The sequence below is a fragment of the Lycorma delicatula genome, chromosome 10, assembly GCF_047948215.1.
Source record: "Lycorma delicatula isolate Av1 chromosome 10, ASM4794821v1, whole genome shotgun sequence".
In the NCBI taxonomy this organism is placed as follows: domain Eukaryota; kingdom Metazoa; phylum Arthropoda; class Insecta; order Hemiptera; family Fulgoridae; genus Lycorma; species Lycorma delicatula.
Genome location: NC_134464.1, coordinates 10,771,220 through 10,791,068, shown reverse-complemented (window position 1 = coordinate 10,791,068; position 19,849 = coordinate 10,771,220). Strand labels below are relative to the sequence as shown.

Sequence of the window (19,849 nt, the reverse complement as noted above, 5' to 3'; positions counted from 1 at the left end):
GCGTTTAAATTTAACCGTTCACTCATCATCCTTATTGTTAAACGACGGTCGGATCTCACAAGAACCCTCACACGCTCAACGTTTTCGTCAGATTCTGAAGTCGAAGGTCTCCCTGTGCGAAGTTGATGTTCAACGTGTTCTCGGCCTTCCAAAAATGATTTGTGCCGGCGGAAAACTTGCGCTCTTGATAAGCAATATTCCTCATAGGCCTGTTTCAACTTTTCAAAGGTTACACTCGCGGATTCCCCAAGTTTAACACAAAAGTTGATCGCACAATGTCGCTCTAAATTCCGATGCTCCATTTTCGTAACACAACTTTACTGATGGCGCTATCAAAAATAATGCGTTGGCTGAACGGGGTTGAAACTTGTATTGAGCATGTGGAAGGGATGAACAAACCGGTCTAGTACAGCCCGGTAGACACAGCGTTGCCAGATCGCTAGCAGTGTTACCAATCTCATTACTTTTCTCACACACCTCGTATATTCGGCTTTGTGAAGAAAGCAACAGGAAACCATTTTCCTCTTGCTTTCCCTAGTTAGTGTAGGTTTCATGTTATTTTTTAGAATGACTAAGTCATTTTTAAAGCGACTTCTTTCTTAGGTGAGGGAACCAACAACCATTTAGGTATGACACAAATTATAGCCGCTTTTAAATAATTATATTTCAAGATTTTTAAAAGGGGATGAATTTTATCAGTTTATCAATCACTAAATTAATACAATTTGTTTTATTAGGTTTATTCTGACTTTTTTAATTTTTATTTTACAGTGCGGGAAGTTAAATGCCATGAAGACGTTCTCAAGTTGGTAAGATTTACTAAAAAAGTTGGTCGTTTGTTCTCAGCCTGACACAGAGTTGGCGCAAGTACGACCAAATGATTATGATATTTGTCAAGTGTAATCGTTTAGATGGCATTACGAAGTTTCAGACGCGTCCATTTATAGTTTGTTTGTGACGATCACGTAAAGCAAACGGGGTTTGAATTTTCTGAAAAATACATAAAACTGTAGTTCAAGCTGTTATAAACAATTTTGTTTTAAAAGGTTTAACCCCGACGGACAAAAGAAACGAGTTGGATTCTATTTTAAAGGATTATTTCCCTTTGATTTCAACAGTAAAAAAGTAGGCTGTAGAATTTAAACATGGTTGTACACTAGTTCAAATTGATGACTTCTCAGTACACCCAAAAACCACAACTGACAAAACCATCATAAAAATCCACAGTTCCGTATTAAATGATAACCAACTAAGGTAAATTGACAGGTTGTTGACATTGCAAACATCTTGATAGACCATGTTCCTATTTTACTAAGTGTTTTAGATATAGAAGAAAGCTTTCCGATTGATGGGAGCCGCGTTTGTTAACAGTAGACCGACTGTTAATTATTATTTTAATTAAGAAGAATTAAGGTGTTGAAACTTATTTAAATACAATTCAGCTGAGTTTCTTCAACATTTTATACCAACAGATAAAACATAAATTCATCATTACATGCCAGACGCAAAACAGTGGGTGGGGCAGGTAAAAGTGTGGCAAAGAAAGTGAAAACAATTCCACCTGCAGAATAGGTTATGGCTATAGTTTTTTACGATTTTTGCGTGGTGCGTGGTGTTCATAGAGTATCTGGAAAAAGGAAAGATCATCACCAGAGAGTATTATGTTTCATTACTATAATACTAGAGGTGGGTATCACCTTAATGATCCCCCATCATAATGAGGATCTCCCTCCATTGTACTAGCAAGCGAAGAGTTAGTAGTCGGCGGACCATCAACGCAGATAGTTGTCAATGAACGGAATATCCCTTGCACTTATGATAAAAATCATAAAAACACCATTACAATAATTTTCATAACTGCTTTTTGAAATAAGAACCCTCCAGACCATTTTCACTTCAAAAAAGTAATTTTCAAAATGAAAACTTCATTATAAAGTTAACTTTTGATTATTAAGATTGATTTTTTAACTTTGATAACAAAGCTAATTCTGTTAAGAGAACTATAACAAAGTATAGGCGATAAAACGCTTGAAGCAACAAATGAATGGAATGAGCCGGCTCATCCATTAGTACATTCAAGCATCAAATTAAGAAGAAACTAATAATTAACATTGTACATATTATTTTAAATAATCATTTTTTTACTTTAACCGACACGGTATTCATTTCAAATTTACAATAAAAAAATAATAATAATACTTACTAGAACATCATTAAAAACGAAGAAAATACAACAGACCAAAGAAAACAGCTAAACTGAAGAAAGTTAACAAAAAACTACAAAATTCATTTCCACATTCCCATGTACAAGCTTCAATTCAAAGCTTCTGTGGAGAATTAATTAATCAAGCAAAAAATAAATAAATATAACGAAATCAACAACTCATTACGTAGGAAAAGTATAATAAGATTATAACAGACAAACATTATTATGTACATATGTAGATTTAACTTAATAGTATCAAAAAACTGCATTACTTGAGATAAATGTATAAATGAAAAGGAAATATCACAACCTAATAAACAAAATAACAGCACAAGATTTTTCTGAAACAGTTTTAATAAATTCATGCAAAAGTATTTATTACTATCTAACTGGATACAAAATTTACATTAAAAAGTTAGACGTGCAAAAAAATGTTACAGAACTATTATTTTTTCCTTTCAGTTTTTATCCATCATAAAATATACATACTGTTACAAGACCGGTATAATGTACCTGAAAAAAACGGATACCTTCCGATTAAGAAGAAAATGACAATTAAAGAATCCAGAAGGGTACTAAAAGGAACTTTGTTATCGGTCCAACAGGTCCGTTTAACAATCGTTCTTTGTAATATAGTCAATTACATTCTTCCAACAGCCTTGCTCGATGAGAAGCATTACTGAACTAGAGTAGGAATTTATGGGAAAATGTGAAGGCGCGAACGATAATTCTAGCCGGTTCAGCAGGTCAGAGTATATAAAACTGCTCGGACAAGGGATAAAGTCACTAATAACCGAGTTTAACCTAGTGCTGCGAGGTATGTTCGACCCGATATTCAGTCACCGTGCAGTAACAACGTGTGAAGTGACGTCACAACCGATCCAGTGTGGACAAGGGTGAACGCAAGAAGTTGTTCGGTTACTTATTGATAGACGATAATGAAAAATGACAGTATTAAATCCATTCGTAAATTGTGAGGGTGGTTTATTGTAAGCAGGAAAGCTATTTGCAGTAAAAGGAACTGTACGATCCTTTTTTTGCTCTACTCCTCCAGGTCAGTCCAACCGGTAGGTATAGCGCTACCCAGAGGAGTGTCTGGTTACTCAAACGTGCCTCCCCGCCTACCGGCTTTCCAAAATGGGCTTCTCCATTTACATATATGGAGCATCAAGCACTGTGTTCGGTTTTAGAACCGTCTGTAAGTTTTAATGTATTCTTCGTAACTGCTTACGGTCGATAAAAATTCCTGTTGGATGATTACTGCTGGTTTCTCTTTTATTTTTCCACAGAAGAGATCCGATCCTGTATTTACCACCGGTAAAATCCGTGGCGGTATTTCTCTTGTAAAAATTGCTAATGTGTCCGGAAGAGCGTATTTAAATCTTCTTATCGATTCGTAATACCATATTCCGGCTGATCCGGAATAGGTAGCACCACGACGTTCGTTTAATGCAGCCATAGAATGACTGTTGAATATTTTATTATTTATATGAGTATGAAAGGCCCATATATTTCCCGCATATCTTAGCAATAGGATCTCTCTTTTACAATGTAGTGGCATTATTCCGGCTTTCGAAATTAGATTAGTCGCAGGAGTTGTACGGAAAGCGCCTGTGGGAAATCTTATTCCGCTGTTATGTATTACGTCTAACTTTCGTAAATGCGACTTTCTAGCTGATGAATATACAATACATCCGTAGTCGGATTTCAATCGAACCAATGCTTTATACAGTCTCAGTAGTATTTCTTTACCTGAGCTCCAATCGATGATGGATAAACATTTTATAATGTTTAGGGATTTTTTGCTTCTATCACTCAAGTCCTGCCCATGTAATGGATTTATCCAGATATAGACCTAAAAATCGTACATTGTCCTTGTATAGTAAACGATGGTCATCGACGGTAAAAACAGGGCTTCGATGAGGAATTCTCTTCGTACAGAAATGCACACAGCACGTTTTCTCTGGTGAAAATTTGAAACCATTATTCCTCGAAACTTCATTGAGGGGGTTTATCGCTTGTTGCAATTTGTACATCATAGCTGTAGCGTTGCTGGCATGTATGCCTGTATGAAGGCAATCACATTCCACGACTGCCTACTGTAGATCAAAGCAGACTCCGACACAATGTTTTATTGTGATGAAGCTGTTATATATGATGTTCTCTAAGATAATCATTTGATCAGTAGTAGAGTGGTATTGTCAGAAACCTGCTCCAAACGAGTCGATTATTTATCGTTATTTCAAAACTTTTTGCCGTAACCCACGTCAAAAAAATAGGACGGTAACTATTGGGATCTGTTAGATTTCTATCTTTCTTTGGAACTGGAACAATAAGTGTTTTTTTCCACTGCTGCGGGTACACTCCATCCCGCCATATCTGATTATATAGTTCTAATAATCTATGTTTTTTTGCAGTAGTATTCAGCTGCCTGATCACGATTAAGAATTTCACGCAGACCAGTAGCCGCATTGCCGGCTTTCTCCAACGCTTTCATAAGTTCTTCTGTTTTGAAAGTTACATTGTACGAGTAATTTATTTCAGTTCTGAAATTTAGTAGACTCTCAAGTTCTGTTTTTTCATCCTAACATTAAGGACGTCCTTATTGCGAACATCATGTCCATTTTGAACGTTTTAAATCAACGGGAACAGCGATGTGTATTTGTATGGACTCCAGGGCATGCTGGTATTGCAGGGAACGGAAGTGCAGACGAAGCTGTCAGAAAGCGAACAGTCTGTGATATAACACCTGGATATAATTTCTGTACGAGTGGCAGATGTTAAAAATTGTCTAACTAATACAATAAGAAACCGGTCGAGTAATGAGTGAAGAAGATTAAATACCGAACTAAATTCAGTTAAAACTTCTCCATATAAATGGAAGAGCGACGTGAAGCTGACTCGCCGAGAACAAAGTGGCAGTGACCAGACTTAGAATCGGTCACACGAAAATAACAAATTCATATTTGTTAACCGGCGAAGATAAACCGACGTGCGGTGTTTGTAAGAAAGCACTTACAGTCAAGCATCTAACGGAAGAGTGTACCATAATGAGGACCTCATATGTGAGTGTACCGTATATGAGGTCTCAGAAATAGTATTGCTGCTGATTTGGAAAAAGGAAATGAAGAAAAACCAGTTGCGAATCTGTACAACAGTGAACTCTTAACAAGTCAGTCTAAAATAGTAACAAAGATAATTATTATTATTTATCGTTATTTATTTCCGTTTATTATTTTTATATTTTTATTGTCATCATTATATTGATTTGTCTTGTTTTCTATATTCTTAAACTAATAAATTGTATTTATATAAACACTTTTAATTGTTAATATCCTGATCGAGTCACAAACACACGACAATATATATGTACTGTGTACATGTTCTTAAACAATGTTAGTTCCATTAACTCAAAACTGAATGGATTACAAATCTTCTTGGGTATGTGTTATACCCAAGAAAAGAAAACTATCTTAGCACAGAAGTTGGTTTATTGGAGAGCGATTATTAATATTCACCACCTCGAGGAAATTAAACTTCAAGGAAAATCTTGATCAGCGTAACATCATAAACTGAACAGATTAATTGTGAAAAAACCTATAAATTATGAAATAATAGTAAAGCAAATATGCGATAAAGTAAATAAAATCAGTCCAAATTAGAATGTAAATTTTTAAGGCAATAATTTTTTTTATAATCGTTTCCGAAGAGTCTGAGGAACCCCATCAATGGACGGAGTGTCGGACTCGCTAACAGGTTCCGCTAGACATTATTAAGAGACCGTATGTGTGCCTGCGCCCAACCGACTTCGGGAGGAGGATTTCACCGATCCTCCTCTCCCGGAGTCGGGTTCACAATTAAGCATTGCACTTCCCCGGGAGGTGCCTTTGAGCCAGAGGGATCCAGAGTCTCCGTGCTTCATCACTGTCGCCCATCCACAGAAGCGCGTGGACGAACGACGGCTCCGCAGAAAGCTGTCTTTCACCCTCCGACCTTCCGGTCATGTTCTTCCGCCTCAATCTGAGAACTTTGTATTGCGGTGCTCACTAGAAGATCCACCTGGAAGCATCCATCAGTTCCTCTCTTCCCGGACTTTGGTTTGCAGGACCCCTGCCACGAATCCTGCGACTGCTTCAAAGCGGTACTGGCCTTTTCAACATGGTGTCTATTATCGGGAGACCGATCGCAGCTCCTGAAGCCTGATCCACTAGCCAACTTGGTCTCCCGACCGCCTCCACATTGGGTTCCAAGACGAGGATAACATCCACTGCTTCTCTCTGGCCAATCGCCCAACAGATGACCATGGCGTCCCTGGACCTGTTAGCATGAAACAGAAGATATTTCATTTTGTGGTCGGAAAACTCGTGTCTCGGTGGCACTCAAAACCACATGATGCACAGCGTGCTACTTCAACACACTGCTCTCTTCTGTGTCCAGGCTTCCCATACGAAAAGCACAAGTTTGGCTTGTCAGGCCCGGTGCAAGTCAAAGCTCTGTGTCCCGCTCCGGAAACACCGGAAACATCTGGGGTCTTCCTCTCTTAGTAGCACCCGACAGGACGGCCACCCTATGCGGATTCTTCCTCCACCAAGTAGTTAACTGATCTCCTAGGTAGGGTGACAGTTGCATTTTACTACTGTCCAAAGGCCGGTCTAAGGGAGGTAACCTTAACCTCTGCCTGTTCTTCCGGTGGAAGGACCTCCCTGACTGTTCTCAACACTTCATCTTTACTGGCTTCATATTCCAAATTTCTTAATGCTCTGCAGCCTATTTATCTAGCTTACCACCAGAGATTTTTTTACCCCCTGGAGGGTCTTCTGAATGTGCTCTGATAAGGCCTTAGCCTAACCAACCTCATCTTTTATTCTAGGTTAAAGCCCCTCCTTCGGCCTTGACTTCTCTTAAGAGTTGAGCATAAGATAATCCTTCTTTGTTTATAATCATCTTTTTTGGAGTCACTTCAGCCTTATCTGGTATCCGTGTAACTCTCTCTTCCTTGGCTATATGGAGTGATCTTCCCTTGCCATATCTCCTAGCCAAGTATTCTAATAGCCGCCTAACCTTGGCCCTGTTCTGCTCACAGGGATTGGGTTTTTGACTAAATCCTCTATCTTCAAAATTCCATCCAGAATATTCCTAGTAACCTGGGCATCTTCCATGTCCAAATTTATGATGATCACAAAAGTTTCACCCACACTGGCACCCTCTTTTGGTCTTCCAAGTTGAATCTCAGTTTCCGATGCATCTCTCAGAACACTGCCTGGGACCAACTTTCCCTCATTAAGCATATTTCCTAATCTTGGGACATCATCACATACTCTCCTGGCAAACACGCTTTTCTTGTCCTGTTTTAAGTCTAGGACCATTATCGCCTTGTGACCCTGTCACAGGTCAGGGATACCTATTTTAATATCCACGCTGCAGAAGAGATCATCTGCCCACCTTGCGGAGACCAGGCCCATGATTTCTCCGTGCTTCTTCAATATCTAACTTCTTCTTCCTCTAACTTCTTCAGTGCTTAAGGCATTAATTGAAATTATTTAAGTTCACTTTATTTGTACATGTTAAATGAGGACTCAGAAAATTGGTATTACTAACCCATTCACTTACTTTAATGAGAACAATTTTACTGTGTATTCACACTGTTTCTGTTTCTTTGAAAAGTCTTAAGAAGACTCAGAAAGTCATCTACTTTCTCATATTCAACTTGTAATGCATTTTAACAGATTAGTACAATTTGAGATGATTTTAAATGAAGCTACAGGTAAAAGACGTATAAATGTTTTGCTGTGTTCAAATTCTTTAATTTTACAACAATTTTGATGCAATGAGACATTAATTATGATACCTACCCCTAATCCCTTAAAAATTGTAATATTTTATTTAATTGTTAGGCTAATAAACTTAAATTAAAAAAAAATACTTCATAAAATACCTCAAAATACTTCACTGACCTGTTTCATTGCAGCAGTCATTTAGTTAATCAAATATACCTCATACTTGTTACGATTTTTTTCTAATGTTTTTTTTTTTTTTTTACATTTATATAAATTAACTATTTTATTTACTATTTTATAAAATTAAAAATTAATTCATCAAAATGGATTTTATCAGAAAAAGTATTGAAAATTATCTGTTAGATAGCGAAAATAATCTTCCAATGCAGAATTAATAAAATTACTAAAAATAAAAATAAAATTAATTGATCAATAAAACGAGTAAAATTAAATTTACTTAAAATTATACCACCAGTCTGGTCTAATGGTAAACTCAACATTGCAAAATCATTTGTTTAACAGCTGATTTTCAAAATCAAAGGTTTTGAGGTTCAAATCCTAGTAAATGTTAGTTGGTTTTATATGGATCTGAATACTAGGCAGTAAATACCAGTGCCCTCAGGAATGGTCAGCCTGAGTCTGTATAAGACTACATCTCATTTACACATCACACATATCACCCTCATCTGACTGGGCCACAAGGAGGTTGCTTATTGTTCAGTAGTTGAACAGATTGCAACATACACTTTAGGAACACAAATATTAAAATTAGTATATATTAGAAATTAAAAATAAGAATAACTTTAAAGGAAAGAAGAAAAAAATCTAATGGAATTTTTTAAATAATTTTTCTCGTTGTTTTTAAATCCCTATTTTAATTTTATTCAACAAAAAGTAGTGTTTTTTAGAAATTGTTTTCGAAGGCAATATTAGAAGAAATTGGGTTGCTATACACATCAACTGATAAAAATTAACTGGTACAAATTAACTCAATATAGTAAATCTTAAGATATTCTCTTAAAACATTATTTTTATTTAATAACTTATTTTAAGTTTTTCATTCAACAGTACCAATTTTTTTCATGCAAGTCAAATGAGAAAAAAAAAATTTAATATTTGAATTAGTAGCAACAAAGTATGAAACAAAATTAATTATGCAAGATCAAAAGAAAAGACTGCTTTGATTATTGATATGTTATTCATGCCAATGGATATAAAAAATAAACTCCTTTTTCTTTTAAATCACCCATACAACAAAAAAGGATGTATGTACAAGTACTTTACTACATTAAATGCATTAATTTTTTTTTTTACACAAATGCATGGAATTACAAAATTACAATATGAAACCACAATTTTAATAATCTGTTAATTACCCTATTCTTCAAATTAAAGAAAAATTTAAATCAATCAAGTTTACCCAATTGATAGTCTCCAATTCTTCTTCTGTTTCGCCATTTTCTACTTTACCATCTCCTTCTATTTCATCTTCTCTAATTCCTGTCACTTCATTATATTCTTCTTTTTGGCTCCTTCCTTCATATGTTAATGTTAAATTATCATTAGATTCCTGTACAGATGTCATAACATAACTCTGCACTTCCTTCTTTTCAACATGTGCCTCTGTCTTAGTAGTAATACTTTCTTGTTCAGTTTTCAAACTTGCTTTGCGAACTTCATTTGTCTGTTATTAAAATTATTTAACTTTAAAAATGCAGAACAAGATAAAAAAATAAATAAAAGAAAATAAATAAAATATGTTATTAGATTTTCACAAAATTTAATTAAAAAATCACAAGCTTCAGCTTTAGTATTTTGGTTTAGGAAGGTACTATGTACCAAAACAGCTGCTGTCATTTTTTAAGTAAACTTTGTTAAGATCTAATAACATATTTTGTTTATTTTATTTTGTTATGATGGATTTTCATCAAGTAATGGCTTCATTCATAAATTACTTAGAAAATAAATAATATTTAAGATATTTAAAAAAATATTTATTTCAAAAAAGGATAAAAAAAATATCGGTTTACAAAATTAAATACTGCAAAAATATTTAATATTTAATTAAAGATAAAAGTAAAATCTAAAAACCACCATCAATTGGAAACAGATACTGTATGTAAAATAACACATAAAAACTAACCATGATTTCGCAACATCAATCTCTAGCAAATAAATGAATAATTATTTAAAAACAATAAACAAAACCTGATTTTATAAATAGCTCTAATTTTATAAATTAATTCAGTTTATTGAATAAAAAATTTATATTTTTTATTACAAATATCATGACAAAATATATGATTATGATATAAGATGATTTATTATATGACTGAAATATAAGAAGTAAAATATGTTTCCCTGTAGAGTGCATTACAAATATTGAGAAAATACACTAACTCTGATGCAACATATTGATAAAGAGTCAATATTTATTATTAAAGCTTTACACAAAAATAACCTCTCAACAGGAAACAAACTGCCAGAAAAGAGCAAAAATGCTGTTCTATACAGCCCACCAAGAATGCGCCTACTTTTTTTCATCAGTGTAATTGGGTCCATTGTGGGGGTTAAACACAAACCAAAATTAAGTAAAGATTATACAGCTTATTTTTTTAAATATAAATAACTTAATGTTTTAAATGAAATAAAGTCATCTAAAATTGTTAAAAAAGAGAAGTCTTATAACAAGCAGTTTTTGAGATTCAATTACAACTCGACAAAAATTAATATTTTAAAAAGAGATAGATTACTTTACCCTGAGAACTAGAAATATTTTCTTAATATTGTAAAAGAAATAGAAACTAGGTCAATGGACTGCTACTCTTAATAAGGTGACCGGGTTTAACTTCAACTGGAGGTATAGTTATTTTTAATTGAACCTAAGTACCAATGTTACCGGCATATTTAGGTTTTTAAGAGTTGAATTAGTGCTATAATTTTCTGCTAGGAATAGAAGAAAAGAGAACAGTCAAACTATAATTGGTTATACAGATTACTATGTATGTAAGTAACAAACATAACAAAAAAGGAATAAAACTAATGAATGATAAATTTAATCTAATAGTTTATATCTGTTTCTTGGTAGGTAAAAAGAAATATTGTAACTAAGTATAAAAGATTAAGATTTTATATATTGGATGAGATAAAAACTAACCCTAAAAATACAATTTCATGTTAATTGAAATAAAATTTGGGACACAATAATTTTTGCCAAGTTTCAATACATAGTATCAATAAAAGAAATAAAAAATGTTATTATTTTAAATTTTAGCATAGAATTAACTTATGCCTAGTAGAATTCATCTAATTTTATCTCAAATTTATCTCCATTATGCCTAGTATATATTTTGTCATTATAGTTTTTCATGCTGCGAGTTGCACCCATTAAATAATACCTATTGACAAACACAATAGCAAAATTAAAATCCTGCAGTGTCTAGATGTAACGTAAAAAAATAAAAAACAAAATGTTAATTAAAAACTGATAATTTTGTGTTTGTTCAGTACCTTCTCAGAACTTGCAACTGCTGTATTGGAAATCACACTTTCAGGAACATTAGATGAATTAAGTCTCTGTTGCCATGGCATAGGTTCAGGATGAATCGGTTTGGGTTTTGGAATCGGTTTAGTCGTGTTCGGTTTGACAAGAAACTTAGAGAATCTTTTTAATGGATCTTTTTCTAATTGTTTTTCTTCTGAAGTTTCTTTTTTTGTTTGTTCTTCTTGTAGTACCTGTGAATTACATTAAATACATACAGTGTATATACAACATGCAGATTCAAAGATACAATCGATCAAAATCTATTTATAATATGTACATATTTACATTATTTACTATAGTACATAAAATAAATATTTGTATTTGAGTAATATTCTATTTTTTCCTCTAAGTAAATAGAATTTAAAAATGTTCACCATGAGAGCACAAGAAAGAGGGTTATTTCCAGTACAAACAAAACTTTATTAAGATACTTTCCTGTTATTTTCTTTAATTATAGATTATAGTAAGAGGCAATAAAATTTCTAACTATTGAGTTGCTATAATCAATTAGGAAGGTAGTTTGTTCTACAGGAACTTATATGATATTAACTAACTGAGACGGTAAACCAAAACTGCTATAGGCTAACCGATAATCTCACATGATATTGACTACATAAATATCCCTACGCAAAAAAAGATTATTAATAAAACAATTCTCTTAATTTAGCAAACTGGAAAATGAGATTACCTTTTGGATTTATTACATCTGCAAGTTAATGATTACACTGTTAATAAAAATCACCTATGAAAACACCAAAATAGCCAGCTTAATATAAATTCACATGTTTATATAATAATATTTGAAATCCACAGATTCATCATCAGTAAAAAATACTGCATTAGATAATGCAGCATCATTTCATGTAAAAGCTAACTGTTATCACAATCCAAGAAAACTAAATATTATTTACAATTAAGTGAGCTATTAAAACAATTATTTGTAATTCTAAATATATTTTTACAAAATATTTCAACATTTTTTTTTCAAATAATCAAGTTTTTATTATTATATTTTTTTATTTATTTATTTTTTTAAGTTTAAGGACATCGACTACTATGGTCATTAGGTCATTAGCCCCTTCCACAACAAAAAAGAATAATATACTATTGCTTCCCTGTATTAAAACATTAGCAACATAGTCAATTGACTTGTCTTGTCGATAAGAATCATCTAAAACACTAACTCATCATAGGACTAAAACCCAAAATAACACAAAATGGCAAGGGTGTAAATTGTCCTTGCCGCTTAAAACAAGAAACCATTTCTTTCGAAACGTTGTCGATCAATTCAAATTTTACATTTAGTAAAAACTCCATTATAATCATCATTCGAAAATATGTATAAAACATCGATATATAATTATACATAAGTTATGACACGAGTGTAAAGGGCTCTTGTCACTTAATGTCTCACATCAAAAAAGACATCTAAAAATTATTTAAAAAATACATATCTATAAATTATCCATAGAAATATAGAATCAATTTTCCTTTAATTTTATCCTTTCGGCCATCCTTTTTTAGTCCTTTTTTCCGTCCTCCGAAAGGCCACGATGTTGACATCCATTATGTCCGAGTCCTCCGAGATGGAGTCTTCAGTTCCCCCGCCATAAGTCTCGGAGGATCTCCTGCTTCCAGCGTCGGATGACACCGCTCCTCTGGCGCAGACAAAAGTACATCGCAATCCACACTGGATGCACTTACAGCTAAAGTTTGTGGGACGGTCGATTGTCTCTCCTTTTCCGCTAACGGTCTCTGTTTTCGGTAGTCCAACTAACGATTTTTTAAAATCTTCCTTTTCCAGAATCATAACTTCTATTTTCGCAGATTCCTCGGTGGGGGTTTTACTTCCTTTACCTTTACTTTAGTTGGTTCGGTTTTCTTTTCAGTTACTGCTTTAATTGTAGAAACAGATTTTGGCTTTCAATAGCTTAACACAGCTACTTTCAATAGATCTTTCTACTTTCTTCTGCATATGCTTCGGACTTTTTTCTCTTGATGAACGGCTCTTCATTTTGTCCTCGATGATACGTTCGATCATCGTAGCTAAGACTGGTGCCAATTCTGCAAGCACATCCTGTGATTTTATAGAGGCTGTAGGAGCTGCAGTAGTCGCAACTTGCGCATACGAAGCTGTTTTTGGTGTCCTGGCAAGTACAATCTTTCTTGCATCAAAGTAGTTCACTTTCGAGCTGTCTTAATCTCTTGGATAGTTACTTCCTGTTTGTAAGTAGGACAATTTCTAGACCTTGCAGAATGGTTTCCATGGCAGTTGACGCAGACACGTCCCTGATCCTTGCACGGGTCATCTGAGAGTAACGGCTCACCACACACGCATATCTGTTTTCTTGTGTACCTTGCCGCCGTATGTCCGAATCGCTGGCACCCAACGCAACGCAAGGGTGTTGGGATAAACGGACGCACATACAACCTGTGAAAATCTTCTCTGGACACTTTGATTTGTTGAAAGTAAGCACATGTGTTGCGGAGGGTTGAACTTTCCCATTCCGACGCATGTTTAAGCGACGGCACGCAACAACACCCTGATTATCCTGTTCATCTACAATCTCTTCTGTACAGTTTAACAAATCCCTGCACACTACAACGCCCTTTGAGGTGTTCAAAGTACTATGAGGAGATACCTCGATGTCCATGACTCCGATTTTCTTGTCTTTTAGCAATCGCAGAGATTGGACGTCGTTGACAGTTTCTACAAACAATCCTATTGCAGTTTTTCGCGTCTCCTTTACTGGTCCTCCAGCATCTTCCGTTATGTTATCAGCTATCACGAAAGGGCTAGTTTTCGTAAATCACTGTCTTTCCTCTGGATAACCAAATATTTCGGTACTGAACCAATGTTCTTCGATTTAAACTGTTTCCTTTTTCTTCTGTTCTAATTCTATGATCTCTTCCTTACCGCTGAATTCAACACTCTTCCTTCGCTTCGGTTGTGAAGACAAAGGCTCTGCAGAAAGAGGATTTTTACGTGGACCCTCTGCCACGTTAGGTGTGGATGGTAATTTGTCCATAAACCTAAACTGTGCCAGTCATGATGTCACAAGGTGAAGGCGGAGAGACGGTTGGGCATGCCCCGGATCATTGATCCTGCCTGGGCTCTCCCAGTCAACCGCCTCCCACAAATTTAACCCGGGCCGTGAACCCAGGCACAGCCTGACACACAATATCGACATCCCAGGGCTTGCACGTAACACGTAGCATGTCGCACGTAGCTAGATTTAAGTATATATATATATATATATATATATATATATATATATATATATATAGATTAAATGCACATAAATGAAAGTTTAGTAAAACATTAAAAAACTGAACATCACAAAATTTAACGTTTCTCTTTTTCCCTCTTTCCCTCATCACTTCTTAACCCCATCCCATCTTCACTTTTTCCCCTCTTTCCCTTCACCCTTTTTCGTTTTTCCTTTCTATTACTTTTTTACTAAAATATTTATTTTCACGTTACTAATATATATTCTGAATATGAGTTTGATAAAATATATTTCTGACACAAGAAAATTTTAACGATCTCATAAGAGATTTAAATTTAGTCAAAAATCAGTCTGAAATGCTTGCTTCCCGGCTAAAAGGATGGAACCTTCTTCAAGAGAATACAAAAATATGTACTTATCGTAATCATCATTCTCAATTTAAAGACTATTTTTCTAAAGAAAATGGCTTAGTGGTTTGTAATGACATTTCTTCTCTTATGGAGACATTTTGTAATCAACATAACCCAACAGAATGGCGCTTGTTCATCGATTCCTCTAAAGTTAGTTTAAGAACTGTGTTTCTGCATAATGGAAATAAAATCCTATCAGTACCTGTGGCTCGCTCTGCTAGCGTGAAACAAACATATGTAAACTGAATTTATATTCGAAAAGCCTCAATATGCATTATATGAATGGTATATTTGTGCGATTTGAAGATAATTGCACTTATTCTTGGTTACACAAAGCACTGTCGTTTTTTGTGTGAATGGAATAGTAGGGACAGAAAAAATCATTTCATTAGAAAACAGTGGCCTAAACGCGAATCACTCATTCCTGAACAGAAAAATGTGAAATACGACCCGTTGTGTAATCCTAAAAAATGTGTATCTACCTCCGATACATATCAACTAGGATTAATGAAGAATTTCGTCAAGTCCATGGACTATACTCCTGGTTTCATTTACTTAAAACAGACGTTTCCCAAAATTAGCGGTTCAAAAATTAAAGAACGAATATTTGTGGGTCCACAAATACGATCGCTAATGCGCGATGAAAAGTTTAGAGGAACTATTGAATCCACTAGAGAAAGCAGCTTGGCAAGCATTCAAAAATGTTATTCAGAGTTTTTTGGGAAATCGAAAGGCAGAAAATTACCGTGATATAGTCAACCGTCTTATAATACCTTGTAAAAATTAGGATTGTAATTTGTCCTTAAAAGTACACTTCCTGTGACCGATGAACACGGGCTACACTTTCATCAGGAAATTTCAGCAATGGAAAAAAGGTATCAAGCCAAATGGAATCCTGTTATGCTGGCCGGTTAGGAAATATCCACAGGCGAAATATAGCAGAAAATCGTCATTTCTTACTTTTTAGGTGAGTCAAATGTTTGGATATTGTGTAGTTAAGAATGCAGAAAATATTAAAATGTTTGACATTATAAATTCCTGTCTCTCGGAAACCTTGTGTGATGGGGAAAACCTACATCATATTTGAATTCAGGAGAAAAAATACTATCACAATCACATATTTTTCTTCCTGAAACAAAAAAAAATTATTTTTTGTTCCCCAGTGTAATCGGCAACATTTTTAAAATTCTTTCTTTAATTCTTGGTTTGCTCTTAAATGTTCCAATAATCTTCGTTTAAAGGACCTATTCTTTTCCTACATATATTTGTTTACAATCATTTGCAATTCATTCTACAAATTTTACTTTTGTTGCAATTTTTATAGAAGCGTAAATAAAAATATATTTAAAAGATAAAAAATAAATAGGTACTTCAATAATAACATTTTAAAAAAAATCAAAAACATAAACCTAACAAATATATTGTTTATAACTTCATTAATAAAAATACAAATGAAATAATGTCTGCAATAATGAAAGTTGTACTATGTATTTTAAACTGTACATAATTTAATAAAATATTTAATCTTAATAAAAATATATCACAAGATAAATTCAATAGTAGTGGCATGTATAGAATTAATTGTAAATACGGAATACTATTCTTGAAGAAAACTTCTGCGAGCAGGACAAGAAGAGATGGTTCGGTAAACAACCCTGATCAAAAGCACTGTATTTATCTTCCCATCTTTCTTTAATTACCGAAGGAATTTTTTCAACCTCTGTCCAAGTCTTATTTTTATATGCTGCCACCTTCTGGTGTTGATCCAGTGAAGCAACCTGTTCTTTATCAAGGTTTAATGGGATAGTGACCCTCCCTGTTGGACCGTTTGGGAACTATTATTCTAAACAAAGGTTATATAGACAAGCTAATGTTTAAAGTACCTTCTTATCGAAGCAAGCCGTTTCTTAAAATTTAAATTTAAGACGAGAAGGGCATATGTAACATGGAAAAGATTCAAGGCAGCATCTACAAAAAAAAAGCAGAGAGAAGGCAGTTTTAGAAGGAAAGACAAAGTTTTATTTAATACCTGATCCCAACAAAATGCAACCGGGAAAGTACATATAAATAATATATATTTTATTACAATAATTGCCCTTTTTATAAATTAATTTTCAAGATTTAGCAAACGTTCAAATCGTTTCCAAACAAAACATTTGATTACATAAACTTCAGTCATTTAATATAAGTTTTATTTTTCTTCATATCGTATAAAAAATGCGATATAAATAATTTTTCTTAAAATTAGAATAAAAACCAACGTTTCAAATAGTATAGAATATTATTATTAAATATTAGATTCACCGATAAATAAGAATTGTGATAACAGCAGAATAATTTAATTTTTAAAGACATGCTAACCGGCAAACCAAAAATAATTGTTAAATAAATGGTTTTAGTAAAGTAGCCTATATACATAATTACAATTTTATAGTCCAAATAAGATTTTTAAATTTGTGAAATAATTAAAAGTAATATTTTGTATATTTAGAAAGATATTACCCGTTACCTTAAAAACTTCAGAATCTTTGATAAAATCACATTTTGGCATAAATTTCTGAAAGTTCACTCTGAAAAATAAACAATTAGTGTTAATTAATTTTTTATAAATTATACTGAAATATTTATTCAGTAGGCTCTCGATAACCCGATACGTATCGGGCAGCCCTGGTGTTAGATTACCGGAATTTGTCGGATTACTGGAATTACCCTAATTTCCATGGAATAACCAACAGAAAACGTTACGTACATTCATATGCATTTATCAATTTGAATAACCGATGAAATTTATTAAGAAAATAACAATACAATTAACTACTTAACAGAAAATACTGGTCGATAGTCTTTCGTTATTTTCGTTTAATGGACTGTTTAAAATTATTTTCCCACAAGCATCTTAATGTTAAAATATCGACAGCTGCCATTTCATTTTCTTAAGTCCACTGGATAAACACGTTAACCCGCTCGGAGCACTTTCATGACCTACGGTACTGATCGATGACGAAGGTGTCACACATTTTCACTGTCGTCATGGTCTTCGTCCTGATCTAGCGCATCTTCAATTATCTCCCGGTCGGTCATCAATTGATAATTTTCATCTTCGATTCCGGTCAGCCGTTTACTTAAGTAGTCTTGTGTCAGTCCTTCTGATTGCCTAGTTGAGCTGGTGACTCCTTATGTCGTTTATTCAGCATCAGGACTGAAATCAAATTTTCGGATGTCGTCGGTATTTTTTCATTGTTCATTTTCCACTGTTTTTTATTTTTTCCATTTTTCGTATAAATCTAATAGAGGATGAGTTGGCCACAAGTACAAGTTATTCCAAAAGCGCACTATTACTTTGGGCGGTTTCTTTTACTGTGCTTGTACACGATCAAACACGACGTCTTTAAGATTTATTTCTTTTAAACATTTTAAAATAGGCGTATTTTCCGATTTTCTCATTACACTATACGATAGACTCTTTTTGAAATTTGTTTTAATCATCTGGATCGCATTTTTATCGAACGGTTGAATGATAGCCTAACATTCAGTGAAACAAATAAGACACGGATAAACCCATCTTTACTTTCTAAGTCTTCCTCATCAGGGTTCTCCGTACAGTTATCTAAAAATAACAATGATTTTTTTCTGGTAACCGTCTTTGTTTAAGAAATTTTTTTACTGATGACACGAACTTCTCGTTAAACTATTCAAAAAAATACTTCCCTTGTCATCTACGCTCGACGTAGATTTTTGTATTTTACAGGAAGTCTTACGTTTTTAAAAGCCCAAGGATTTTTTGATAAGAAATTCACATTTACGGGTACCACTCGCGTTTGAACAAGACACAAACGTAATTTTGTTTCTCGATATTTAATTTATTGTTTTTCGACTTGAAGCGCTCTTTTCAGCACAATGGACGAATATTTTTTTGGAAGCAGCCTCCAAAATAACCCGCTTTTATCGGAATTATAAATCTGGTCAGGACCAAGACCCAACTCTTGGACTGTCTTTACAAAGTTTTCTTTATATGGCTCAACGGCAGCAAAATCACAAGAAAGTTTCTCACCTGTGGTGGTTAGCAAACGGATTCAATAGCGCTTCTTGAATTTGTCAAACCGTCCGTCACTTGCGCGGAAATCTTCTTTCTTCACCGATTCATTATATAAAAGACTAGCTTTTTCTTAGATGATTTCGCCAGAAAGAAGAGTATGTTTGGAATGTTCCTGGAAAAACCAAGCGTACGGTGAACGCCAGATTTGAATGTTTTCCGATCGCTTTTACCACTGACATCTTTTACAAATTTTTATATTTTTACCCCGTTTTTTTACAAGTCATAAATTGTGTAATTGCCTCAGCATTTGGAAGAAAAGAGTCGGTTTACTGGAGTTATCCAACTAAAGAATATCGGATTATCGAGAGTCGACTGTACAACATATGACAAGATTTTATACTTGCATAATATTAGAAAAGCTATCGCACATATAATATTTAGAGTATGGTAAATTCACATGTGGGGGAGGATGGCCACATCCTCTCTTTTACCTCACTATCTACATACATGAGGATAATTAAAATTATCAATACTTTAGTATGATATCTACATATTTAATATTGTTAAATTAAACAACAGCTGTAGGTAAAATTATTACAATTATCCTGTTCGACATAACACATACTAACAAAAACATAAATTAGGT

The 19,849-nt window shown here is 33.9% G+C and overlaps 1 protein-coding gene across 11 annotated transcripts in view; it reads right to left on the bottom strand.

The window, feature by feature from the left end:
• The window catches only part of LOC142330832 (uncharacterized), a 117,623-nt gene that overhangs the window by 50,050 nt on the left and 47,724 nt on the right, over nucleotides 1-19,849 (bottom strand). For 9 of the 11 annotated variants that reach the window (XM_075376276.1, XM_075376284.1, XM_075376286.1 and 6 more), the window contains exons 7-9: nucleotides 17,677-17,737; nucleotides 11,494-11,718; nucleotides 9,404-9,667 (exon numbers count right to left, since the gene is read on the bottom strand). In XM_075376276.1, coding sequence (XP_075232391.1) covers nucleotides 9,404-9,667; nucleotides 11,494-11,718; nucleotides 17,677-17,737 — 550 coding nt within the window. The remainder of the gene's footprint in view (nucleotides 1-9,403; nucleotides 9,668-11,493; nucleotides 11,719-17,676; nucleotides 17,738-19,849) is intronic. The other 2 variants (XM_075376285.1, XM_075376287.1) reach the window with 2 other exon arrangements.